Below are 26,962 nucleotides of genomic sequence, written 5' to 3'. Positions count from 1 at the left end.
CAAAGATTCCAAACTTTAAATATATTTTGGGGATATTTTTTACTATAAAATGGTCGGAATAAAGCTCAAGATGAAAAAAACACTAGACGATGGCGGAAAACATAAATTAGGTGCAACATCGACTCTCCGAGGAATAAACATCCTCATCAATCCATGCAGCTGCACGGCTCTCCAAGTGTGTAATTCTCAAAGACATAACTCTTTTCTCCATTTTGTGCAGATTGCCCAACCACTCCCCATCTCAATGTCATTGTGTAAAATGCAGTGATACTGTATGCATCTTTGTATACAGTATGCGGGTTTGCTCATGGCTGCTCCATTCAGAGATGTGATCAGCAGCACTAAATATGCAGGGAGAGGTTTATTACCAATTACATGTAAATGGGGGGGAGGGGGGGCTGTCAGAACAAGAAATACTACATCATGCAAGTACATTCACGAACACACTCTCACACACACACTATGTATCTTCTCAGTCACAGTGACAGAACCGGACGGAACATATTCCAAACACAACACACACACACAATCTTTGAAGTGCCCCTGTGGCTGCTGGTCCTGCGGTGCTATTAATTGTACAGTCTTATCTGAGTGGCCCAGGCCTGCCATGGGAAGTTGGGTAAAGGCGGGGGTGGGTAGTGGTGGTGGTGGTGGTGGCTTAGATCAGCTCTCGTCCCCAGGGGGAAACTCCCTGGAGAGCAAGATGTGTCGCAAGAGCTCTACACACACTCTCTCTCTCTCTTGAGGACACATCTTTTACAGGGATCTTTGGCTGCATCCAAACCAGGAGCTATAACAAGACTAGGCTTTATTGTCCTGGCTGGAACATACTGTATCACACACAAGATAATGTCAACAGAGTGCTGCAGATCGTTCACAATGGCGAGGACACACAATCACTGTGGAGAGGAGAAAGAAAAGAAATCTCCTGCGAGTGCAACACAGTGCAAAGAATAAGGGCTTTATCGTGTTCTCCTTGGCAGCCTGTAGATGTTTACGAGCGGGATAATGCGTTACGTGATACAGTAATCTTAGGTTCCTTCACTTAGGGTCATTCATCAATCAGTTGTGGTGGAATCGGGCTGAAGTATTACTGAGTGTGGGTTGTTTACGAGGTGCATCGCTGTAGGAATTTGTGTGTTTAGCTTGAGAGGATGTGTGACGGCAGAATTGGATAAGACTGGCAAAGTGACAATAGATGCTCAACCCATTCGCACGTGCACGCTGTATAAGCAGGCGTTACTTAAAACCCTTAAATCGTCTTTGACTGGACCTTGGCCTTGTCTATAGTACTGCAGATATTTTTGTAGTAAGTAGTAGTAATGGTAAATAGCCACCATTGTTGTAGTTATTTCTGGTGCATGCTTATTGCACAAAACAACAGTGGGCATGCTGTGTGAGCTGTGGAGTCATCGTTTCCCACATGCTCCGTTTTACGTGTACGCACATACAAACGGAAACAAGGGTTTTTTAAGTAAAAATCTCAAAAACACTGTTTGCTTGTGGACGAGAGGCCCAAACGAAGAGGAACTAGTGTGAACATGGCTATCCCACTCTGTTGTGTGTGTAATATTATCTGCTCTGGATGTTTGGGAAGCGGAAGCAGAACCAGTGCGTAAAGCGTGATTCCTTGATTACAGGGCAGCCAGACCCTCTTCTCATCCCCTAACACTCCCTGCCAGCCAGAAGTTCAATTACAGACCAGATATAAAGACCAGACAGAACGTCTTCATCAAAAATAAACAAAAAGTTCTGGGGCAGAGCACAGACTCTGGCTCATCCTCTAAAGCAGTGACAGTTCTGGCTACAGTGAATCTGGTTATGATGAAACCCGAGCACCTCAAGAGCCGTGGACTCCATCGCATGGAGTTCATTCAGGCGTTTCTTAAATCAATAGAGCCAAGTCGGTCTGGGATCAATATTGATTTCCTGACTTGTATGGACTTAAAAGGTCAAACTGACACAATGAAAGGTTTCCTCGTTTCAAATCGAAAACAAGCTTGTCTATAGATGATCAACCTTCAAATTTAAAACTGCAACAATTTGGTTGTCTTGTCGGTTTTCTCTCATCTTCACAAGTTTCCATTGACTATGTGAGGAGAATTTAAGTTTCATCTTCATTCATATTTAATGCGATGAAAGCTTTGTGTCGGGGAGGTTCCCTGGGAATGAACATCTTAGACAAATCTGTTTAAAATTTGATTTGAAGGTTGTGAGAGAAAAAAAAGTCCTGACTTATGTCGACTTAATTTGTCAAGACATGAGGGAGGGACTCTTGGTTGCCATAGTTATTATCACCATGGATACGGCGGCTGCTCTCGTCCTCTGGAGACCTGCCTGTCATAAACCTCCCTGTGTCATTGCTGTGGCAACCTGAGGCAACACCATTATCCAAGTCACCTGGGATAAGGAAATTCATGTGTGTGTGCATAACCTGCTCGTATAGCTGACAGTGCACCTATGAAAATGTATCCAGAGCAACGATTGACTCGTTCAACAACCAACATGCTAACCTGGCTCTGACTTCACTGGTATCCAGCTGGGAATAACTCTGCAGTCGACCGCCAGCATACACAGATGGAGCTGTGATCACCTATGCGCACACACACACACACACACAAAAGAATACACACCCAAGGACTGAAGATACACTCAGCAATCGCATCATGGACTGGGGCCACTCAGATCTGAAATTATGCAAATCTCTTCGTAATCTCTCCCAAAAATATGCTAACAAGGATTTTGTTTGGTCCCAAAGTGAAGGATGCTTCAACATCCTGCATCATTAAAAACAGTAGCGGCTGCGTTTTGCAGACAGAGATCGCCACGTGGTCGAAATAATGAACCATCTTCAATTTCCAGACTCTAAATATCCCATTAAAATCCAGCATTAATGTTTTTGGACTGCAACACCATCGTCTTTTATCAGCTGGATTCGATCATGTTTTTCATAATTTCTGTGTCAGATGCTGACATGTTTTCACTAATGTGTTTTTAGCATCAATTTAAGAGCAGGCTATATCATTTCACTCAAATGACACTAAAATGAACCAGAATCCCAATAACCACGTTTACTGCTACAAAGAAAAAGGGCTCATGGCTGATTGTGAGTCGAGGTCATCCCTCATCAGCACTGTTATAACAAGTCGTTTGTGAATCAGGGCCCTGGGGCTGATGGGTGTGTGTGTATCTGGAATCATCATTAGTTGTTAAACGAGCACCGACCTCCACACACGATAAACACAATCACCAGCGGTACTTTTCTAGCGTGAAAGGGTCCTGTTTTTCCCTCCTTCGACTTTAATTTAATTATATGCTAAATGGCTTGAATAATTACTCTGAAATAATACTGAGTGATGATGATTAATATCAGAGCGGCAAGATGGGAAATTACAATTTCACAAATCCCAAATGGAATTTCCGTAGTCACTTCAAACATGAGGTTGTTTCCTGTATGCGCACACACGTGCACGCGCGCGCAGTGACTTCTACATCATTTCTATCCAACAAACACAGGAAGTTTGCTTTTATTATGAAGCCAAAACAGGAAACTGAGCCAGAAATAGCAGGAGACAGTCAGGAAAACACTTCTAATCTCTAGTCTCTCTCGTTTGCAGCCCCCCAACATTATTCCAGCAACACACACACAGATTTTGGCATTTCCGACAAGCAGTGCAATTTCACACTCCGAGAAGACTTGTCATCCACAACTGATGGTGTGTCGCCCGACTCAAAAGACGTACTAGCTTCATAAACCCTCTCAACTGTGAATCTCAAGCCGAGGGCAAGAAGCATATCAGTAACACACTGAATGGATGACACAGCCTTTCAGGAAAGAAAAAAACACAGGAGTTAGAAAATCTGATGGGTCTGAGGAGGAATGGGTGAGAAGGACGACGCCAATAACACACATCGGCCCTAATTATAGTCCAAGTACCAGGGGAAGACTCCACTGCTATGGCAACCCTGAACACCAGGGAGAACGAGCATAGACACGGGAAAAGAGGAGTGAGAGGACGAGGGGGTGAGATCATTTCTACGAGCGGAGGAATAAAACCTTGGAAAAACAAAGACCCCCGTGGGTATTTCGGAGTTTACAGAGGTGGCGATAATTCACTTTTTCTCCATCTTTAAAATAATGAGTCAGCAACCTTCACAAAAATCAAAGATGCGCTGAGGCGTGATTCCTGAGGATAATCAACCATAAATATTTCCATTTATTGAAAAAAAGAGTGTTGAAAAACTGGAAAAGAGAGCTCTCCTTTGTGGTTCCAGGAAATACAGAGTTAAGGGAAGATAACCAGCTTGTGTTTGGATTTGTTCTATCCAACTGTGGAGATGCAATAAATGTTTCACTCAATAAATGACTTTTCATTTGAAATACAGTTAATAAACCTGTGAATGAGTGAATATTTCATTCAATTCATTCTTTCACACTTTTTTGATAGTAGGTGTGATGGACAGCTATTATATGATTTAATATCTTTACATTGAGACATGGTTCGTTATTTTATACTATTTATCAGCTGACAGGCAGACAGGAGACAGGGGAGCTCGTGGCATCTGGGCAGAGCATCCATGTTGGAAAGACAATTTTCCTGCTGTATCCTTACACCGGCTTCCAGAAAATGTACGAGGCAACTGATTAATTCTCACATACAGCGCCTCTGTAAATTTTCAGGAAAATGTCGGGATTCCAGTGCATGTCTGAAAGCAGCATTAGAGATGCTTTTTCCCACCCATTTTGCTGCAGGACGACAGAGGCACCAGATGTGTTGTATGCCGCTGGTTTCCAGGAAGTATCTCTTCACTGAGACTTTTAATGATCAGGATTCTGAGTAAATGTCAAATTTCCCTCCCTGGCACAAAGCTGAGAGACCTTAGAGGTGTGCCGGTGTTTCTCGAGACACTGATGGGCCAACTCATTCATGGTACACTAAAAAGCAATTCCATGATTAAAACTTGATTGTGTTAGCCTACTTATAATGTAGATGTGCCAAAAAAGCACTGCAGCATTGATGCCTTGCTAATCCACAGCAGGAACATGCTTCAGATGGAGGTTTTGTGCTAATGTGTGTGAGGAGCTTCCTCACTGATGAAGTAAAAGCTGGATGTAATTTGCGTGGGTCAGGGCGACTTGTTTCCCGGCTTATTATTCAGATTCTGTATCAACGCCTGCTTACTCAGCAGCGGTGACTTGAGGGGCGCGTCTTCGGTGGTGCACTGCTGATATTTACCGACGGAAATAAGAGCGCGTGGTGATGAATGGTGCTGCCAGGTGGGAGAGTCACTTTAATGTGAGGAGTGGGAGGGAGAATGTTGTGTTCCTTGAAGACGAGCAGGTAATAAAGCTGGTGTTGCGATTCCACGTCTGCTCTATTACTGCCAATTATTAGTCAGTCATAAAGAGAAGGAGGTGAGCAAGATGAAGAGGAGGGTTTTGAACTGGAAGATTGACTTAACAACCCCCCACATGTTCTCAATAAAGATGGCCCTATACTGATGACATCAAGTAGAGCCTGACCATATGGATTTATTGAGAGTAATGTAGATACTAATATTAGGGAGTAAAATATTTCAAATACCAATATGTATGTATGTTTTTAAGAATTGTCAATGATTCCTAAGAGGTAATCAAATGACAAGGAAATATAATCGTTTCATATTTTACCATTTAAGCATAAAATTTACTACAAATAACAAAAAGAAGACTCAAAAACAACCAAATACAAGGACTTTGAATCAATAGAATGAATTTTCTCAATTGTTTACATGTAAAATGTTTTCATGTAGGAGAATACAACTGTACAAACCCAGTTGAGTGGGAAAGTTCAGCGACATCTCCATCCATAACCTTTCTGTCAACAAATTTCTTCTGATACTATGAGATGCTTGTTGGATCTATTAAAGCCTTTGTTCCTTCATATATTCACAGTGTTTCATTCAGAAGGCAGGTTGCACTGCACAAAGAAGGCCTTTGAGCTCCACACTGGTATTTTACCTCTGGAATCAGTCCGACCAGATTCCTACGATGCAATGAAAACCACCATCCAGTGGGAAAACATGAACACACAACGAAGGCTTGGGACTGTGAGGATAACGACAAAACGGACAAAAAGTTAAGATGCAAAGAAGAGTGAAAGAATAAAATTTTAAACTGTTCATAAACAGCTGATTCACACCACGTCAGTTGGACAGACAAGGGATAGACAGGCCGCTCCAAAACACAGCAAGCACATCAGCGTCCTCCCATTTCCAGGCACCAGTACAATAGAAACAACAGTATCAAAAGGTCAGGAATTCTTTTCTCCAGGACAGACAGAGGGGGATGCAGGGGGGACATTAATTGGGGGCGCTGCAGTGTCATTGTTGTTGTTGACACAACCAGGATGGACAATGTGTGCTGTTTAGACAAGGATTTTTTATAGGCAATCTTTGCAACACAGTTGGACATGAGGGATTAAATACAAATCATTATGAAGAGGACATCCTGTCCTGAAACATGACAATATTCAGTGTTTAACAGGAGACAGGCACAGAGAGAGCAGGACAGACTAACATGACAGTCAGGCTGGTGCCTTTTATTATTAATTATATAATTTATTCTATTTCCAAGTAAAGGATTAATTATTTGAAAATGTCCCTATAATCTATAAGAAAAAAATATTACGTTTCATTCTGAAACCAGCATATTTGTCCGTTTTTCATGTTCAAGTCTTTTGGTCAACTGACCAATTTATGACAATTTTCTGTATAGATTAATTCACCAATTATTTTTTCAATTAACTGAGAAATAATTTGCTCTATTGAAAGTTTCCATCACATATTCCAAGACACCAAAGGAGAATGTCTTATTTTGTCAAACCAACTGCCCAGAATCCAAAGTTATCAATTTACTATCTAAGAAACTAGTAAATATTGAGATGGTAGAACCTAGAATAACAGATTTTTGTCTTTTATAACAGTAAAATAATTGCCTGTGATTCTCTGTTGAGCTACTAATCATCAATCGACTAATCACTTAAGCAGGGGTTATGCACAAAGTTCAGTCTGTCTGCAGAGGTTTTTGAGAGGCATTACACCAAATGACAAAGTGAAGCCAAAGTAAAAGTGAGGCTGGTGAAAGAAAATGCAATAAAAAGCAAGCGGAGATATACGACTGTCAGGGTTCTCCTTCGATTAATCTGAACTGCGGCGTGAGCAGCAGAGAAGGTGCCAGAGAGAGACAAACACTGGCAGTGCCAACAGGCATAATGGCATTAAGGCTTGCTAATAAGGGGAGAAGGCTGGTCCGCCCCAGGCTGAAAAACTGCAGTATGCACACAAACAGACTGCTTGCACCCATCCAAGGGCCATTTCCCAAGGATTTACAAACAGACAAAGGCTGGCATCCAACTCCCACGCTCCACACCACGGCCTGCGTGTACAAGGGCGGGCCCATCAGGAAAAGCAGCTTCCCCGAGTTGTGTGTTTAGAAGAGTGTGCGTGTGTGTTTGCATGGGGCGATAATGACGGCTATAAACAAGCCCCAACAAGATCAAAAACTTGAACATCTCATTTTCAAGTCTGATTTAATCTTGTCAATATTATCCCTCAGATTTGAACTACTTCTTCTGCTGAATTTCATCACTCGATCTTCTGATAATGTAGATGCAGGACTCAAAGGGTAAAGATTGACTTAAGCAAAGTAAGCAGCAGATTGCGAACAAAGCATGCGGTTTGCTTGATGAGTAGCCCAAACTGTTCATTACGACTGAACTGATTATAGACTGCGAGCATGAAAAAATGAAGGTCAGCTCCCCCCACATTTCACCTGCTACATCTTACTGAAGGAAAAATAAAAGCAAGAGGCCTAAACGGAGTATAATTACCACAGTTTGGCAGTATTTTTCTGTTATATAAAACACCTTTAAGCTATAATCTATTCAACAAGAGATCATAAAGACACTATCATAGGTCCTACTCTGAAACAATGTGGCTAATGGTGGTCAAAAGAATGTGTAATCCATCTCCCAACACTGTAAATAATATCCAACTACAGTGAAACTCCTATGATTCAAACGAGAGCTAAAGCAAAGAGGACGCCATGTCGATTCACTTCGTCCGTTCGTGAAGTATTCAGGGATTTCCATCTACCACTTCCTGTTTAGGGGGGGTTCTGAATACACTGCGGTCGATGACATGTTTGAAGGGCTAGATGGCCACGACCCCAACATGACATAGAGAAAAGGGACAACGCTTCACCGCTAAGTGCAAAATGAAGGGTAAAGGCCAAGTGGTAGGGCTGAGGGGTGAATTGGGACTGGCCCTAAAGCTTAATAGATCACAGAATTAATAAAATTATATAATGATAATAAGGATGACGTGACATTTTTAAGAGATGTCGCTGAAAAAAGGCTGAAATTGAATACAGGAGTGGGAATTTTCACATGTGGGACAAGATCAAATAAAAGCCATGTTGAAAAATACAGATTTTTTTGCAGTGCATGTTCACAAAGCCACACAAGAGCCTTAAAAATGGATGAGCTGTGATTATAAGAGAGTAGAGCCACTGTCGAGACATTATTAAAGCATATCTGACATTTAAAACGCGACTGGTGTGACTCTGGAATATAAGATGGATGAGGAAGGAGCACAGAAGGAAACAATGAGAGTCAAAGCTCCAGGTTTTCCACGACCCTGTCTAAATGCTGCAGTGCACCGCCGCCATCTTACTTCTCCATTCTCTCCCATCTGACTGAAATATGTGGGAGAGCGTCCATAATAATCCTCGTTTCAAGTGGATGGGGTCGTTTTATTTCCATTTTATTTCGCTTATAACAGAACATGGCGTCATTACGAGTGAACAGATTTATTATCGTTCCCAAATAAAGAAAAACACGCCCACTCCCTTAAATCGAGCCCTCGGGATATGGAAAATAACCCAATATTGTCTTTAATTCAACAACACGACATCAACACGATCACAACACCAATAACATCAGCAACAACAACAACAACAGTGGCGTTAACATTTAAGCAGCGTTTTCTCGCCATTTGTTGACAAGCCGAACTTGTTTGTAACATTTTTAAACGAGAGAAAAGCGACTTTTGTTTTTAACGCAAAGAAAGAATAATATATTGTAGCCACACATTTAAAAAAATGGAGTCGGACTTTGCTTCTATTGTTGCATAGTGTCGATAAATCAGCAGCTACAGGCTTTTAAACGGAGACGAGGTCGGAGAACAAGAAACTGCGTATTGGGATTAAAATACGCGTTATTTATCCTCATCCCGGGATAAATTGCGTATAGAGCTACTATATAAATATAAGAACAGAATACACTTCTTACGCAATATCGTGCAAATAAAGCGTTTATTTTCTCTCGTGTTCACAATCAGTGCCAATCACTCACACTTCCGCTTAAATCCTTCAAAATAAAACGACAAGGACACAAAAAGGCGTATTTTCTATTCCAATCCACTAAATGCCTTCACACGTGGAAGACAAAACCTGTCATCATTAGCATACATATCTAATTTCGCTAACACATGAGTCATTTCGATATTTTCATCGTTATTTGACTGGATTTGCTGCATTTCAAATTCACACAAACCAATAAAATAATCACAACAACCGTCATGTTGAGTTCGTATTATTTCTTTAGTATAATTTAATAATGATTTTATATGATATTTACAGCCGAGGTTCTTAAATATCTCACACTAAAACACATTCTGTGCCTGAGTTCTGAAGGGACAGCCGCTCCGCTTCCGGTGCAGTAGCAGCTAACTGTAGCTAGCTTCGCAGGCTGACAGCAACAATATGGTAGAAAACGGTGCAAATCGTGCCACAGCCACACAGACGCGGTGTTTTCTTACCTCGGCAGCCGAAGCCGAGGCCGCCACGGTCAGCAGCAGCACAGCTACTCGGTCCCACATGTTGTTCCGCGGACACGGCGCTCCTGCGGGCAGCGTGTAACGTTAGAGTCGGGGCGGAGAAGCGGAGTGTGTTCGACGCCGGAGACTCACGATGTCTGATGATGGAGAGAGAGAGAGAGAGAGAGAGAGGCTGTACAGCTGCTGAGAGCCGGGTCACCTGACTACACACACACACACACACACACACACACACACACACACACACACACACACACACACACACACACACACACACACACACAGACAAAGAGACACACACATATATAACACAAACAGACACGTACACACACACTTACAATTTGTAAGTTTAATCAACAATATTTCTTAAAAATTTGATGTAATAGTAATATATATTTAATCATTCTTTTAAAATAACACACATTAAGTTTTATTTTTCGAATTAAAAACCAACAAGTTATATAAACACAAACGATCACTTTAATTTGAATTAACAACTGCGTTACCAACAAACAAGTACTTTTGTCAAATGTTTGTTTCAGTCTACATTGTTAAATAAAGACTGTACAGGTTCATGCTTTCAAAAAGAGTCACACTTTATTTGCATCTTTAATTTACAACACAGCTTGCAACACAAAATCATTTTAATTGACACGTGATTCAAAAGTCCATCATTCACAGTCCCCCACTACTCAAACGCATGAGAAAGTCTGCAGAAAGTCCGGAGGCTCCCACTCGGACCTTCACAAATGCAGCCCCCCCGGATAAAGGAGCTCAGTGCATGTCTGCGAGCAGCTTCTCTCTTACGAAATGTCACAATTACCCTACGACTGCATCTCAAATGAAGACTTCACAAGTTTCTCAAGTCCTGCAAAAGCAAAAAAATGTATATGTTTTTTCACTTTCTTTTAAGACATTCCATTCTTGGCTCAAACTCAGTAACAATCTGACCCCAGTTTACCCATTGTTTCAAGTAAGATAGTAACCCATGTCTGTGCCTGTAAGGTCAGTGTTATTGTGCATTATGTTCAAGTCCAGACCAGACTTGTTTAACACAGCTTTAATCATCAGCTTCCATCTCAGTCACTGATATGAATAAGATATGAAAAAGTTTTTTTTTAAAACTGCATTGTCTCCTGGAAAGACCGCTGTACTCCTGTGATGTGAGCTTCCCCATCCACGCCGACAAAAAGTGGTCTTCACCTTCATCAAAGCGCCACAGTGCCTTTGATGTGCACAGGCGGGACGGATAAGGATATTGGTTATTAGCAGGAGGGGAGGAAAAAAGTACCAGCCGCCAGCGAGCAGGGCTGCTAACGGTTATCAGGACCTGCACATGTCGGAGCCTTCTTTGAGCATCCTGACCCACAGCTTGTGAAATTATTATTTATCCCCCCTCCCCACCATTTGGTCCAGACTCCTGCTGAACAAAATTGCACTGGGCCTCCCTTTTTTTGTTTTAATAGGCCCCTTTAGAATTATCTTTAGAGGCCAGAGGTGCCTACATCTTCAGGTCTCGGAAAACCAGGCCACCGGAGTTTCTCTTCAGCTGCTCCCGTGGACGATCTTTGCAGTGGGTGGATTTACTTGCGCGTGCAGCCGGGGTATGGAGGAGGGGGGGAGTAATTGGACGGCCGAGGCTGAGTAGGGGTGTAAGGCGGTGGGTGCAGCGAGGGAGGGTACATCTCGTAGTCATAGGGGTATGGAGGTGGAGGACCTGAGTTTGTGAGAGGGGAGAAACACAAAATTTAGGTCACAAGTATTTATTCTTGCCATAATCACAACGCTCACATGCTCTTTGCTGCGTTTAAAGAGGGAATGAGGCCCATTTAAGCTCAGGATACTTGCCCCCATTTCATAAAGGAGTTTGATAGTAAAGTTACACCCTCTAATGGTTGAACAGTGGAACTGCACTCTCTAGGGGCAGGGACTTGAAATCACTAACACTAAAAAGGGGGTCAAACAATACGGCACCTAGGAGACATTCAGTCGACCACAAAGCATCTGCGTCACCAGGACGATTTGCATTATTCACAGAGATATCAAAGAAGCAGAGATGAAGAAAATGAGGAGCGAAGTCGCTTCAAACATTTCATCAGCGAAAACTCACATTATATTTACATCTATTATTAATAACAACTCACAGTCTGACTTTTTTAAAAGGAGAAGCTTTGTTTTAACATTTCAAGAGTCGATGTGACACTGTTGTGAAGCTAAAATGAGATATTTTCCAAGAAAATGCAATTTCAATTTATATTTTTTTTATCATTAAAAGTCACAGATACTTAAATAAAACTAATAAACAATGTACACACTACTAAAGAAATCTATTTAAATCATACAGAAATACAGATGAAGCTGTCGTAGCAGCGATGGAGCAGGAAAATAACTGCACACCAGCCCCTCATGTCTGATGTCAGGTTACAGAATAATTCATATCACTGTAGCTGCACACACTGCAATGCTCTGTATGTTCCCACATGTTTATGCAACATGAGCAGAGCTGCAGGGCAGAGCGGAGAGTGGCGGTCCAGTGTAGCACGATACACTGAGGAGAATGAAACGCAATAAATAAATGATGAGAGCCAGAAAGAAAAAAGACAAACAGTATTCCGGGGGCTGGAGAGAGTCACAGAGTACAAACGCTGATGTGCAGACGAAGCACCTGAGAGGGAAATAAATGAACAGTGTTGTGGTTTGCTAGAGAGAAGAGGAGGATGTGCTAAAGTAGGAGGTGGTGGGTCATGAACAGAGCTCAAGTTGCAATGGCAATGAGGTGACGCCTTAATATTCTGAAAACAATCAGCCCTCTCACAGTATTACTGTGAGGATGCTCAAGGCCAAGGTGGACACCGTACACCTATTCTGTCTTCTCCTTCCTGTCTGATGAATCAGCTCTTTTCTTTCAATTTCTGGCAGCCTGAGGTTTGTGTAACGTGATATGTCTTCAGTCCCCATGAAGCCACTGTTAAATAAGTTTCTAAGTCAAACTGTGTAGATTTATAGATCAGATACAAATAATTGGTCAAACTGAAACATCTGTGTCGCTGCTGGCACTACTTTCCAATGAGTCACACTTTAAAGACTGAATATATATTTTCACCAAAGTCTTTATGATCATTAATAAATAACTGATTGATGTGCAAGATATCAGAAATAAAAATGTGAAAGTGTAAAACAAATAGGAACCATAAAGTTGTACTATTTGAAGCATGTGTGTGTGTGTGTGTGTGTGTGCACATTGGTGACCCACCTGGATAGCCCTGGGTCACGGTGTTGATGTAGGAGGTGCTGAACACGCCAACCCTCGCGCCCCGCCCGTTCTTCATGCACATACACACGCACAGGAACAAGGCCGCCACTGCCCCCATCAAGAACACCACGCCGAAGACGATACCAGAGATGGCAGTGCCCCTAGAACACACACATACACACACACACACACACACACACACACACACAGTGAGCCACCCAGTCAAGTGTGAGATGAGGCAGCTGTCTCCATCAGACATGCTGCCGATACTTATAAGTTGCTGCCATGGACATGAAATGCAACATCTGATGCAACTCACTGTGTGATGTGTGTGTGGCGTTGCACCACAGAAGAACATGCATGATGAACAGATTTGTTGCGTCTTGTTTGTCTGCATTAGTCAGATCCTTTTCAAAACCAACTTTTGGCAAGTGGTCCAACAATTTGCAATAATAACATCAGTGTAAATGTGTAGAAATACACAAAGGCCCTTATTACTGTGACAACTTTTCCATTGAGAAAAAGGTGAAAGCATCTGGGCTGAATCATGTCAGGAAGAGGTCAGAGGGTCAGGTCTTCTGAAGAGTCACAGTAAAAGACAGCTGGTGTGTGTGTTATAGACCAAACCTACAGGTGCGTGCAGATCAATCTATTGAACGTGTCCACAATTTGTCCAAAAACTAGCATTACCAAATTTTTCTTAAAAGATAAAAACCACACTCCCTCTGAAAAAAAAAGTTAAATGCCAATGACCAATCACACCATATATGACTTGATCTGTTTCTGCTGAGTGAAAATGTATGAAATAAGATTTAATGGAGGTAAATTCTCCTAAACGAGGCTGGTAATGTGTGGGCAGCTGCACTGAGACCTTGCGTCTGTCACTATTTTATTTGTCACCTGTGTGATGAGCTAAAGATGAGATCACACAGCTGACGATGACAGGAAGCTGTTAAACTTAAAGCTCAAGTTGGACTTTTACTTCAACAGAAAATCACAAATCATTTGACATCAGAATACTTCAACGCTCTTAAGTGAGGTTCTTGTAGCCCGAGTCTGGAACAGATCTCTGCAGTGAGCCTGGAATCTCAGCTGTTTGACCCTGTTGTACCCCGTCGCTGGTCGAGTTGGCAACTTGTGTTTGTCGGAGATAATCCTGCGTCAAGGCTTTTCAAAAATAGCACAATACTATCATTTACAGAGAACATTCTGCAGTAGCTGTATGAGAGAACGCAAATGTCCAATTTGTCCAATGTCCAACTTTTCATGTCTATAAACAGCTGTATTTTGCTGTTGTTACTGCGTGGTCTGAACTTGTGTCTTGACTTACGAGAGGACGTCCCCCACGTAGGCGTAGTAGGAGCAGCAGAAAGGTGGCGATCCATCACAGCAGTACTCTATACAGCCCTCACACTGGGCCTCGGTGCCACCTGCAACACACACATCCATACACACTCATAAGAATCTGCTTATGCACGGAGGTTTTTTGTGGAACCAGAAATTCTCCCCGAGTTCTGGCAGACAGGAAGGTCATTTGAACAGATGAGGAAATATATAAATGTCTGGGATGATTATTAATAATCAATAAACCAATAACAATAAAACAGTCGAATCGGGACAATTAAGTACGTTTGAATAAGAGGGAAAACAGGTTCCAAAAGACACAAAGGATTTTCTCCCCTGCTCAAATTCATGTCACAAGTATTGTTGACGTACTGTATAATATATAATATGATGCTACACGGCAACAAGCAGCCGTTGCCACGTGACGGTTATGTAGCATCTCACTGATTCAACAGTGCACATGCATGATTTATTTTTCCCATGACTGAGGAGAGACGCAGCCCACATGGCTGAGCGGCTGAATCCAACACTGTGGGCAGCAAACTGGCTCAGTCCGACCGTCGAATGATCTGTGACGCAGCCCGGAAACTTAGCACCTCTGATAAAGATGATAATGAGTTTGGACCACATTTGGACTTGTTCTATAAAGTTGGACGATATAATTTGTGAAAAATGGGTTTGGTTCTGTTGATGCTACTTCAGATAAATTCTATCTCACAAAACTTTCTGGAAGTCTTCATGACATAATAAACTAACTTTGGTACCCATTTTATAAACTGTAACTTTTCTTGCAATTTAACCATAAACAGTTATGGTTAAATTGCATTATCATATGGATCAATAATCAATATAATTTACACCTTTTTGACAGTTGAATAAATATCCAGATACATCCTGCTGAAGAAATCATAGATGATGTGGAGAAATGTTTCATCATTTTAAAAATTAAATACTAATGAAAGACCCTCTTAGTTTGGTAGAATAAAAACATAATATATTTGGGTGTTGTTGGGTTCTGTTTCAGATAAAAATACAATTTGAAATAATTCAATTTTTGAAATTTTTCAAACATGTACCTTGACAGTAAACTATAGCATCTGTCTCAAATCTATTATATAAAGATGGACGGCATGGCTGCTCCCCAAACGTGAAGCCAAATCATCTTGAACTCCAACCCGCGTTGCATTGTTGGTAGTGTAGGATACAGTGTTTACTACAGATTCAAAGGAAACATTGAGAGCTGATGCTTTAAAACTGTAAAACCACTGTGATTCAGTGATTGAATGCTTTCTTGTGTGAGTGGGAAGCTTTTAGAACGAGCCAGTGAGACTGCCATGTTTTTAGCGCAGGGCCAAATTAGGATGATTTAAGATCTGACATTTACCACCGCAGCACAGCCTCGGCTCATGATCCAGCAGACGTGCTTATTCCTGCTATGAACAGACGTGGCATTTGCAAGGTCTGTTACATGCTTGTGTTTAATGTGGCTCCCCCCCCCTTCTGCATTCAAAAGCATTGTACACACAGCTTTGCCTCCCCGTGTACTCGTCCCAACCTGCCGCCATGCACGACACGAGCCCGTCTCATCTGAAGTCTTCTCACCCCCCCCTCCTCCTGCCTCCCTCATGGGAGATTTTGTGTTTTTCACAATCCGGCACAGTTCAAATGAAGTAGGACGCTGCAATGAAAACAAGCTCTGTGCTTCAACATATGAGTGTGTGTCTGCTTTCTTTCAGCCACAGCGCCTGGAGGCTTATATGCACATTTCCAAGTAGGAAATAAAGGTATACGAGGAAAACCTGCTTTTCTGTGGGCAAAACAAGATTTGATGGATGTTTCCTCAATGACAGGAGGTCACAGTCAACGCACCTTCTTTTCTTTTCAAATTGTATTTAATTTAACACGACACCCCTGTTTAAAAAGCTGTGAGATTTCCATGTAAATGACTAGGGAGGTCCCATCAGCAGACTCGCTGGGTGGTCCTCAGAGGTCCTGGCTCCTGTCTCTCCACAAGCCTGGAGACAATGGCATCATGTCCTTAACCCCCCACCACACACACTAACCCTAACCCACACACACTTGTACTTCTATCTTAGTGAGGACACTTTTGTTTTAACCCCAACCCTGCCAGTGCCTCTGGTACCAGTTCCTTTATTTTCCCCCGCCCTTTGAACACATTTACCTTTATACATTTTTATTCTCCATTAGTTTTATTTTATAGTGTTCTTCGACTTTTTTTTCACATGACAAACTTGTAGTGTCTTAAACCTCAACCTAACCCTAATTGTAACCCTTTAAACCCTGTGAAGGGTCTTAACCATCACACAGCCCTCAAAAGTGAGGATCAGCCAAAAAATGTCCTCACTCCTAAGGTCAATGATCAAATGCATTGAATTTCATTCATTGTGGACAGCCAAACGAAAACCTTATCCCCAACCTTAATTCCATTACCAATTCATTCCGAACCATAATCTTTACCCTACCCACAATTCACATCTGACCTCTAACCTTAACAAGGACCTCAGAAATGTAAATGTTGCCTCATTAGGACCTGGCTTTGGTTCAAAGGAGGTCTGAGGTCCTGAAAAAGTGTTTATGCTGGAAAAGGGTCCTAAAGAGACAACAAAACACACACACACACACACCCAAGCCTTCCCCTCCTCTCTACCACAGACTTGACTGGGATGAGAAGTTTCCAGCACTTTTGGCTGCGCGTCATGTTTAAAATAGTTCCCAAAATCAAAAACATGTACAATCAAGACTTTTAAAAGGTTTCCCACAACACTTTCCCAGAGCTGGAGCAGTCCTATCGTTAACTGAGCATACAGTGGTGCCATTGGAACCCAATTCAAAAGGCACATTGGTGAAATGTTGGTGCGTAAAAGGTTTTTTTTAAACTCACCGGTGAAAAAGCAAAGCAGCAGCGAGTTGCTCAGCCACCTCCATCTGCGCTCCTGCGGCTGCGTCCTTCTTCTCCTCCTCCAGAGGTTCTCCATGAGCCTCCTTCTCTCCCCGTGCGCGCTCACACTCCTGGTTTTCTGTCAGGAGAAAAACAGAAAAAGCGCGTCTCTCCCTGTGCGTCCTGCTCCGGCAGTCACCTGGTGGACTCTCCGAGCTGCATACTTGTTGTGTGTCTCCCTCTGCTCACTCGAAAGACACGCAGCAGAGGGGGACTCCTGTTAAAGACTTCTGGATGATTTGTCGGTGTTTGTCGATCAAGCAGCGAGGCTCCGTTTGTTCCTCCACGTGTGCGCTGTGCGTAATTCTGCTGCGTCTCCCCCCTCACCTCCCAGTGACTGACTGCTGTAAGCTCTGTCTCCCCTCCCCCTCTCCCTCCCCTTGCCGTCACCCATTTGCTCAAATTTCCCTGTTGAGCTGACACCCAGGGAGAGAGGGGGGTGAGGGGTGAGAGAGGTATAAAGTAAGCCACAGTGGGGGGGGGAAACTTTCAAAATAAGACTCTATTTAAGGCCATTACATTCCAGATAAATTATCTTCTTACTTTCTTTCACAACCAAAAAATACATCAACACAAACGCTTTTATTCATATCTTTCCTTAAATGCTTGATGTGTTTATTTCAATGTGTGACTATGATGTAAATTTTATATTCATGGTTATTTGCTTTTATCTGTTAACCTTAGTTATCAGTGGTTATCATTGTTTTAATTCATAGCTTGTTCATGAATAGAAATGTTTTAAATCATTATTATTATTTTTATAATCATTGGCATTGGTCCTCCACATCGAGGGGGAATGTGGGGCCTGGAAGCCAGAAGGTGAGTGAGGAGGTAGAGGAAGAAAGAGAAGAGAGGATGTGTGTGCAAGATAACACAGGATAGAAAAACCAGACTGGATGTACCCAGATTTGTGCTGGATGATGACGTCAATCACAAGCATCTCACTCTGCTGCCACAGGAAGTTCCACAGCTTCATCACACGCCAGTGAGAAGACTGATTTAACCGACATGGGGTTTCCTTCTCTTGATGACAAAGTGCCTGGTTTGATGCCGTTCAACCAACAGCCGGCGGATACTCCTCGACCTCTGAGGACTAGACCAGTTGAAAGAAAAAATGCCCTGGATCTGGTCTTTGCAAACATATTTGTGAATAAAAAGTTTGGATTAAACTGTTGTTTTGTCATGTCTGTTTCATATTCTTTAAAAAATCGAATCAAATTGCACCAGAGTAAGTCTGGGGCCCAGGTCTGAGTTTACATGGACCCTCTGGCTCATGCCCAGGGGAGGTCACCCTGCACCCCAGATGGAGCGGAAGGAGTCAGGACCAGGGGCCTTGATTACATCACAGTGAGGGGCACTAATGGGACCCTTCAGGGCACAATATCTTTGTCCGGAAACATGTGAGATAAAAAAAAAGACTTAATTAACATTGGCTCCAGGACAGAAAGAGGCAGGGGCTGAGCAACCACAACCCCCCACACACACCTCCCTCAGAGCTGGGAACACTTAAATCAAAAACGCCACTTGTGCGAACTCATAAAAGTGATCATTAAAGAACTAAATTATACTTTAGAAATGGTCCCTAAATGAGTGTAAACATGAACTAAAGTTCACTGTAGTAAAATATGGAAGATTAATGCAACTCAGGATCATATTTTAAGATATTTTGCTTTTTCTTTGTAGAAACCACAGTCAACAAGCGTCCGGTCTTCACCAAATTTCTTTGCACAGATCTGATGAAGCTTCGTAGACTGTTTCTTTTTGACGAGTGGATCAAATTGAACATAATCTAAACAAACTCTTGTGGCCGAGAGAGGGTGGCAAAAGGATGCAGATAATTGAACTCTCGGAAATGCCACCCACATGGAGCTGCAGTGATTCATGATGCCTTCCAGATGTTTCTTTTTTAAATGATGTGATGCTGAGACATGAACAAACAAACAGGTGAAAACATGTTTCATTACAAGTGGGCACATTAATGCAACATTTTCCTCCTCACTGATTTAGATTTTTCAAACAAAACATGAAGTTTATACATCTTTACCCCCACCAGTTGTTTAGGCTTACAGTCCTGGTGGCACATTATGCTATTATACAGATTACGGAGATGGCCAATTTTCTTCTTAACCATCTATAATTACAGGATAATGATTTCCTTTGCGCTGCATGGGAGCCAGCAAGGCAGAGGACCATCTTCCTCTGAGCCCGACAGGAAGTGCCACCCAGGGGCGGAGGTTATAGCAGCAGTGCTGACGTACAGTAGTTTCTGGTCCCAACTTTAGGACAGAATGTTCTTGGATTCAGAGAATTATACAAATAAAACATGATAATGAAAGATAAGAGGATGGAGGAGAAGTTTGAATGAATTCTGACAAAAATCCATTCACTTTTGAGGGTTGTTTCTAAGGTTTATTTCCAAGGTTTATTTCTAACATTTATTTCTCAGATTTATTTCGAAGGGTTATTTCTGAGGCTTAATTCAAAAGGTCTAACTAGTTTAGATTAGAGGAATTGTGTTATATACATAAGTGTATATATAAGTATGGCAGTTGTTTATTAGTATGGATAATTTGGTGTGACGCAAATGTATTCAGAATTAATATTCCAACCTCAGCCGTGACTCGTAGGACAATTTACACATATAATTATACTTGTGTTTTTGTATTATACTTATTTGTTTTACTTATTTTTCAACCTGCAACTCTGTATGTATATATAAGCCAGGAAAATGTACAAAAAACCTTTTTTTAAAGACCCAAATTATAAAGTGAATGCCACAACCATTTTACTATGGAGTGAGATGTTGACAACACTCCCATCTGATGGGCCGAACTTGAATTACAACAAATGTATTTCTAATAAGTTAGTTTAATTATATCTCCTGAATAATTGTTAAAGTACTGCCATACAGCGCCCCCTACAGCCCCTGGGACAGGAAACGTCACTATACACGTGCATGGGATTGTAATGCTTATTTGTGTGGATTGAGAAATACAAAACATAATTACAAAACACTCTGGAGACATGAGCTGCACAAGTCAATGTGATACTTTATTCATGAACCTAGGACCATATATATATATATAACACTGTATAAATACTCTATATATTCTACTTCATTCTGTGATCTCAATAACAAATAAAAAATAATATTAAAAAAGCCACATGATTATATTTAACAGGCTGTACAAAAATAAATAATGTTTGGATATTCTGTACAAAAAGAGAAAATTTGGTAGAAAAAAAAAGTGCCTTCTCAGAAGGCAGGAGAGACTTACTTATGAAGTAGTAGCAGGAGACAAGTCCCTCTTTAAGTCTCCACACACACTTTTCTCATGCTCTCTCTCTCTCTTTCTCTCTATCTCTCTCTCATACACACACACACTCTTCTTTGGTCTTTTAAGAGTTCCCTCATTGAAGGCTGCGAGGGCAAGATATGGCTGAAGGACGGTGCACTGAGGCATTTAGAGACAACCGGGTGTTCATAAAAATGTGCCACTGGCAACAGGAAAGCTGAAGTGCTACAGGTTTGTGATAAATAAAAGTGTTTGGACATAAACACTACGAATATGAAGCTAATCTTAGTTTCCATACCTGATGGGGTGAGCAAGTAGAATATGATCTACTCTCTTAATTAGATTCTTTATATACTCTGCAAGAACCTTCCACAGCCTCATGTGTCTGTCCAGCCCAGCTTGGACAAACTCTATTTACATGCATTAAACATTTGAGACACATATACACACTCGCTTGCACACACACACACACACACACACACACACACACACACACACACACACACACACAGGCATGACATTGGCACGGTAAGCAGCAATGCTTTCTTTCTTTAGGAAATCAGGAATGTGCTGTGCTCAGGGCCGACACGCAGCAAAGCTTTCGTCAGTCTTTGCCCCTGTGGTTCAACGTCTGGCCCCAGAATGAATGGAGGGAATCGGGTATAAACTGTCAGTTACAGTCGCTGACACGTGGGACTGGTAAACGTCCTGAACCCATGAAAACCTGCAGCACTCTGGATGTAAACATTCATGGGCCTCTTTAGTTCTTTAGGGGAAGAGGAGGCAGTGAAGATCTGATTGTTCTCTCGGGGCTGGCTGGAGGACAGGAGGTGAGATTTACGAAGCAGTCCTTAACAGGGTCCCTGATTGCATAGCTCCAGCAGGGGTCGCGGCCGGTCTTTGGGGTCACAGCTGTCATGGGTAAGCGTGCGCCTGTCATGGCCGATACAACGCAGCTGGCGTTTGCGGAAGCCTCGGCCACAGGCCTTGGAGCACACGGACCACTCTCCGAGGAGCCAGGAGGGGCAGGACTGGGAGGCGCAGGACCGAGAGGCTAAGGGACGCAGCTCCTCTGGGCAGTCTCTGGAGAGACGACCGTGAGGGTCAAGACACACCACCTCTCTCTGTTGCGTTCCTCCTCCACAGGTCTGGGAGCACGGACCCCACTCCCTCAGGCTCCACTCAGCTCCACCCACCTCTCGGATAGCGTTGATGGACTGGCGGCGATTTCCGCTGTTGTAAGAGGCTGAAGCTGCATTGTTGGGTCTTGGAGCAAAGTAGCTGTATTTAACCCGGGGCCTGGGGGCCTCTCCAACAGACAGCACCTGAATGGTGAGGGGCTCAGGGAGTGGGGCGAAGCTGCGGAGGCGCTCCAGGGTTGCGGAGGAGCCACTATAGCGCAACAGAGCCCCTCGCAGTGCGATGTCTGTCTCCATGGTCATCAGTTTGTAATCACCGTTTAGCAGATATTTTCCATCCTGGCGACGCACTGCCAAGTAGCTGTTGTCGTGACGACCAGTGCCTGGGGCACGTTGCTTAACGTCCAGGTGGGTGGCACCAGCAGGGATGGTTACAACATCCTGGTAACCAGGCCTATAACAAGGACACATAGTCGTCAAACAAGGTCATAGAAAGATCATGTGACATGTATCATGTTATGAAGCTTCACTGTGGTCAGATGTTTACCTGGCACGGTCCAGAGAGCCGGACACCTTCTTGCAGGTGGAGCCGTCTCCACCACACATGCCGCACTTGTCAAAGCGCCGGTTGGAGCCGATGACACGATCACATCCGGCCTTCACACATTGGCCCTGGACACAGACTGAAGTGGAATCAGGGCTGCAGGGCGTGCCGTCAGCCACCTGGGAGCAGCAGAGAGAAACAGATGGAAATACAGAGTTATGTCTAGTAACAGTGTTACATAAGAGTCTGAGTCAGAAGGTGAAGCATGGCTGCAGCTTCAAAGCGGAAAGAAATTACAAAGCTGATCCTGTATTTTGCAGCTCTACAACTAAATACACCTTCATGAGATTTTCTGACACAATTCTAAAAGAGAAGAATAAAAAACAACAACTCTCACCTTTGATTTGAGGACAAAGAAGTATCCAGTCCCCTTGGCGCGGCACACCAGCTTGCAGCGGTCTTTGGGGGAAACGCCAGCATACTTGGGCACCCACTCAACCCCCTCCCCTGACCCCAGTGACACTTGGGCCGACATGTCGTTGTGGGCCAGGCACTGCTCCTCGCGGAACGACAGGCCTGAGGCAGGGATGGAGATCAGATTTAGCACTGATGTTAACTTTCACACCAATAAAAGATTTTTTTAATGACACAAACGTATCCATGTTTGTTCGTGTGATAACTAAAGTCTCTTACCGTTGTTCTCAGGACAGGCCTCTGTGTTACAGGAGCGGTACTGGATCCTCTTGCCCTCACAGTACTTGCCCCCGTTCTTGGGCAAAGGGTTGTCACAGGCACGGAAAGAATATTGCACTCCTCCACCGCAGGTCCGAGAGCAGTCGCCCCAGGGGCCCCACAAACCCCAGCCACCGTTGACAGGAGTCTGAAAGCACCAAGGACATAATTATAAGACTTAAACATTGATTTGTCCAACAACAGGTAAAATAGACTGATTGTGATCTGCTCCCTACCTGGTGTTTAGCAGCTTGGCTCTTCGTGAGACACTCTCCGGCCAGGCAGTAGCTGTCGTGCCCACATGACGTGCCATCAGCCCAGGGGAAGTTCTTGGTCTGACACACCAGCAAACCATTGGATGTGGTCACCGTGCACCAAAGAGCTGCGCACGTGGTGCTCAGGTCCGGGCAGTGCTGGGAGTCCTCGCCGAAGGTGAGTCGGCACTGGTGGTCGGCGTTGTACACTGTCCCGGGCAGGGGCTGGGGCAGCGGCTGAGGCTTGACCGGCTTGTCTAGCAGGCATTGGCCATGGCCGTTGTCCAGGAACGTGGTGACCATGAGGGCGGAGCAGGGGGACCACGGCTGCTGCTGGTCCAGGTTGGACAGAGTGGAAGCCATTATGTGGGAGCCCCAGTGGGCGCCGTTGACCCCGGAGCAGAGCTGGGCATCGTCGTGAGGCATGTTGAAGACATGGCCTGGAGGACAGACATGAAATAACAAAAGTTTGAGTACCCCTGCCCTGCAATTTTAAGAAAGTAGAACATGTGCATGTAATTTGACTCTTTTCTTCTTACCCAGCTCATGTGCAACAGTAAAAGCTGCCTGAAGCCCATCATCCTCGATAATGGAGCAGCTTCTGTCAGGGTCACACACTGTGCCAACATCCGCCATGCCCAGAGTGTCACAAGAGTGGGCGCCACACAGATCCTGAGGAGACAAGGAGAGTTAAAGTCTTGAATTCTGCTTTTCTTACTCTTCTCTTATCATCTGGACTCAAACACATCGACAACGTACTGTTCTGGTGAAGAGCACGGCGGTGTCGTAGTGCTCTGGATGGCGGTCACTTGGCGGGTTGTGCTGCCGCTGCCACTGGCAGAAGTTGCGGAGGGTCATGGCAGCGTTGGACGACACCTGAGGCCCTCGCTCCTCCTCGTACACCACCAGCAGCTTCACCACCGCCAGGCTGATGGAGTTGTGGATGCTCGAGTGGCGGTAGAGTCGTGAGGCTACTGCCATGATCGTCAGCAGGTAGGGTTTGAGGCCGGCGCCGTGGAACTCAGCCATGGACTGGTCAGCCACCAGCATGATCTCCAGGTAGCGAGGGGTGGAGACGAAACGCCTGGTCCTATGGTGGGCTGAGGGGGGAGATTTACAAGAGGTCAAACCAAAGGGCGGGTTCAAAGGTCATGCAGGATACAGTGTGTGTGGATCCAAAATTTATTGCACTTGTTATTTTCGACAGTAATGTTTATCTGGAACAATGTGAGCTCAGCTAAACTCTGCCTGTGTTCTAAGTAACAGCTAATCTTTTTTTTTTCATCCAGGCTCAAGTGAGCTCCGGATGTGCCTGCGGGAGCCTGGCTGCCGAGATTCAGCGTCACACCACCGGCGGTTCCTCCTCCTCGGCGTCCACATTCCTAAAATGACCTTATGTGGTGGAAAGTTTTGCGGGTGGGAAGGAAAAGGGCGAAAGGAGAAAATCCTTTCTGGAAGAAAAAAAAGCTCCTGCCGGTGCGCGTAGTACCAGGAGGCGCGTTTACACGTCTCAGCACCGCCGGGCTGTGGCTGGCCCCAACCCCGCCGCTCCCCTCCCCTTCCTCCGTCACTCCTCCCTCTCTTTCCGACAGTAGAAGCTTTCCCCTCCCTCCCTTTCTACTTCTCTCCCCCTTCCTCTCCTTTCCTCCTCATCTCCAGTGCGCTGTCAAAAAAGGTAGCTGAGTCCATTACGCACGCTGCGCCCTCTGGCACACGGACGTCTCCAGATGACAGCTGCTAAACTGCTAAACAACTTTATCCAAATGTTTGCATACATATAGATAAAAAGATTTTAAATTGATATTGATTTCAGCTGTGACAAATAATAGAGCGTAAAATGCGCACAGTGTTTTTGCAACCTCACCTGTTGGCTCTGCGTTAGCGGCTCCGTTCTTCGCCTCTTTCTCCAGATTCTTTGGCACCCGCTCCTCGTCCTCGTTCACCCCGCACTTGGAGCTGCCCTCCTCCGCCAAAGCTGCTCGACCTCTCCGGCGGATCGTGTGGACATCCTCCTCGGTGCCCAGGAAGCCGCTGGAGTTGAGGGGCTGGATGAAGTATTCTTCACCCTGGAAGTAGAATCCGCCCCTGAGCCCGTGGCACAGGTTGAGGGCAGCGGCGGACCTCTCCTCTCCGTTCACGGTACCCGAGAAGAAACACCCCGGTTCGGCTCCGTTCTTGGGCTCCTGGGTCGGTTCGGAATCGGGACTGCCCACAATGTGGAAGACAAAACCCGGCGCCAAGAACGTCTGGTCTGGTTCTAGCTGCAAGATCAGCTCAATGCCAAATACGTCCAACCGGTACACCCTCATCTCCGCCTCCTTCTCCTTCTCCTCCGCGGATAGAGTCCGCCACGGTTCGTTTTCGGTCTCCGACCGGGCCGTGGGGTCTAGTCTGACCGGCACCACGGTACTCTCCTCCCAGGCGCTTTGTGCCGCGCCGACGCACAGAATTAAACCAATGGAAACGCGTAAAAACCACATAATTAAACCGAAATCCGACAAGTGGAAAATTGAAATTGATGAATAAGTTTCTACGAGAAACCAAGTAAATCCTTTAAAAAGCTTTTTTTTAACTATAATCTACAAAACCCAAAGTCTTTGAACCTCCACAAAATTGTCCACACGCGTACAAAATTCTACAGAAGGATCAAAATCCAGTGCAAAACTCATTTAAAGTTACGTGCAGCTCTGACTTGTTACAAAAAGTCCGTTCAATAGAAAGTAGGAGCTGGATCTCAGCAGTAAATTCCAACAGAGTCTCTCCCTCTTCAGCAGATGTCTCAGTTTTCAGCTCTGTGTTTCTCTGAGTTCGGGGCAGGCTCTTGCTCTGCTGGCCCGTGTAGTCTGTTCACTGCTCTCAGAACAGAGACGTTCCCTCCTATATATCCCCCTGCCCTGGGACCACCCCTTTCCTGAGGGCCCTTTGATGTGAGAGGGGCCAAATCCCGTGCGCAATGAAAACGCACCAGCGCCCTGGAGCGTTGCCATAATAATAATAATCAATCATGGTGAGTATACAGAGGTTTTGGCAGAGAAACTTCTTCTTTTTCAAACTCTACTTGTCTGTTACAAGATGTTCACACACACACACACACACACACACACACACACACACACACACACACACACACACACACACACACACACACAGGTTATTATTGAACATATTCCATTTACATTTATCATATTTGTGAATAATTTTATTCAATTAATTTATGTGAGTGGCCCAAATAAAAACCGAACCTCCAGCTTTGGCACTGATGCCGAGCTCTGCTTTCTAAGTCACTGAGCTTCGTGCGTTTATTAAACTTCAGCCTGTTCCAACACAAATGAAGGTGACAGGCAGCAGTGGCTGATGTGGTGCAGTGTCTGTAGTGTCAGTGCAACAGGAGAAGCGTGATGGCACCAGGTCGGGAACGGTAACCGTATCGTTCTGGCCGTAGCCGTGCGCACCTCCTCCGTGCCAAGGAGGCTATGGTGCGCCGTGCGTGGCCTGGATCCACGGCTCTGTCCCCTGGGAGAGGGAGCAGAGAGGGGCCGCTGAGGTCTTAAGGTGGAGCTGC

The 26,962-nt window shown here is 44.2% G+C and overlaps 3 protein-coding genes across 4 annotated transcripts in view; all 3 read right to left on the bottom strand.

The window, feature by feature from the left end:
- The window catches only part of appa (amyloid beta (A4) precursor protein a), a 32,090-nt gene extending 22,004 nt beyond the window's left edge, over positions 1-10,086 (bottom strand). Inside the window, exon 1 of one of the 2 annotated variants that reach the window (XM_069520655.1) lies at positions 9,862-10,086. In XM_069520655.1, coding sequence (XP_069376756.1) covers positions 9,862-9,921 — 60 coding nt within the window. In that variant the 5' untranslated portion in view covers positions 9,922-10,086. The remainder of the gene's footprint in view (positions 1-9,861) is intronic. The other variant, XM_069520656.1, reaches the window with a different exon arrangement.
- Positions 10,087-10,454: 368 nt separating this feature from the next.
- cyyr1 (cysteine/tyrosine-rich 1) lies at positions 10,455-17,776 on the bottom strand. Its single transcript, XM_020107770.2, has 4 exons — positions 17,379-17,776; positions 14,463-14,562; positions 13,133-13,293; positions 10,455-11,596 (listed from the first exon to the last, which is right to left on the bottom strand). The coding sequence occupies exons 1-4, from the start codon at positions 17,470-17,472 to the stop codon at positions 11,463-11,465; spliced, it is 489 nt and encodes a 162-aa protein (XP_019963329.1). The 5' UTR covers positions 17,473-17,776; the 3' UTR covers positions 10,455-11,462.
- A 2,689-nt stretch (positions 17,777-20,465) lies between these two features.
- adamts1 (ADAM metallopeptidase with thrombospondin type 1 motif, 1) lies at positions 20,466-26,396 on the bottom strand. The gene is made up of 8 exons (XM_020112515.2): positions 25,265-26,396; positions 24,160-24,500; positions 23,940-24,072; positions 23,383-23,840; positions 23,108-23,294; positions 22,812-22,990; positions 22,418-22,593; positions 20,466-22,324 (listed from the first exon to the last, which is right to left on the bottom strand). Exons 1-8 carry the CDS (start codon positions 25,878-25,880, stop codon positions 21,583-21,585), a joined length of 2,832 nt encoding a protein of 943 aa, XP_019968074.2. The 5' UTR covers positions 25,881-26,396; the 3' UTR covers positions 20,466-21,582.
- Between the last annotated feature and the right edge of the window lie 566 nt (positions 26,397-26,962).

The sequence above is a fragment of the Paralichthys olivaceus genome, chromosome 24 (assembly GCF_024713975.1).
Source record: "Paralichthys olivaceus isolate ysfri-2021 chromosome 24, ASM2471397v2, whole genome shotgun sequence".
Classification (NCBI taxonomy): domain Eukaryota; kingdom Metazoa; phylum Chordata; class Actinopteri; order Pleuronectiformes; family Paralichthyidae; genus Paralichthys; species Paralichthys olivaceus.
The sequence above is the reverse complement of the archived record's forward strand: the minus strand, read 5'-3'. Positions and strand labels throughout refer to the sequence as shown.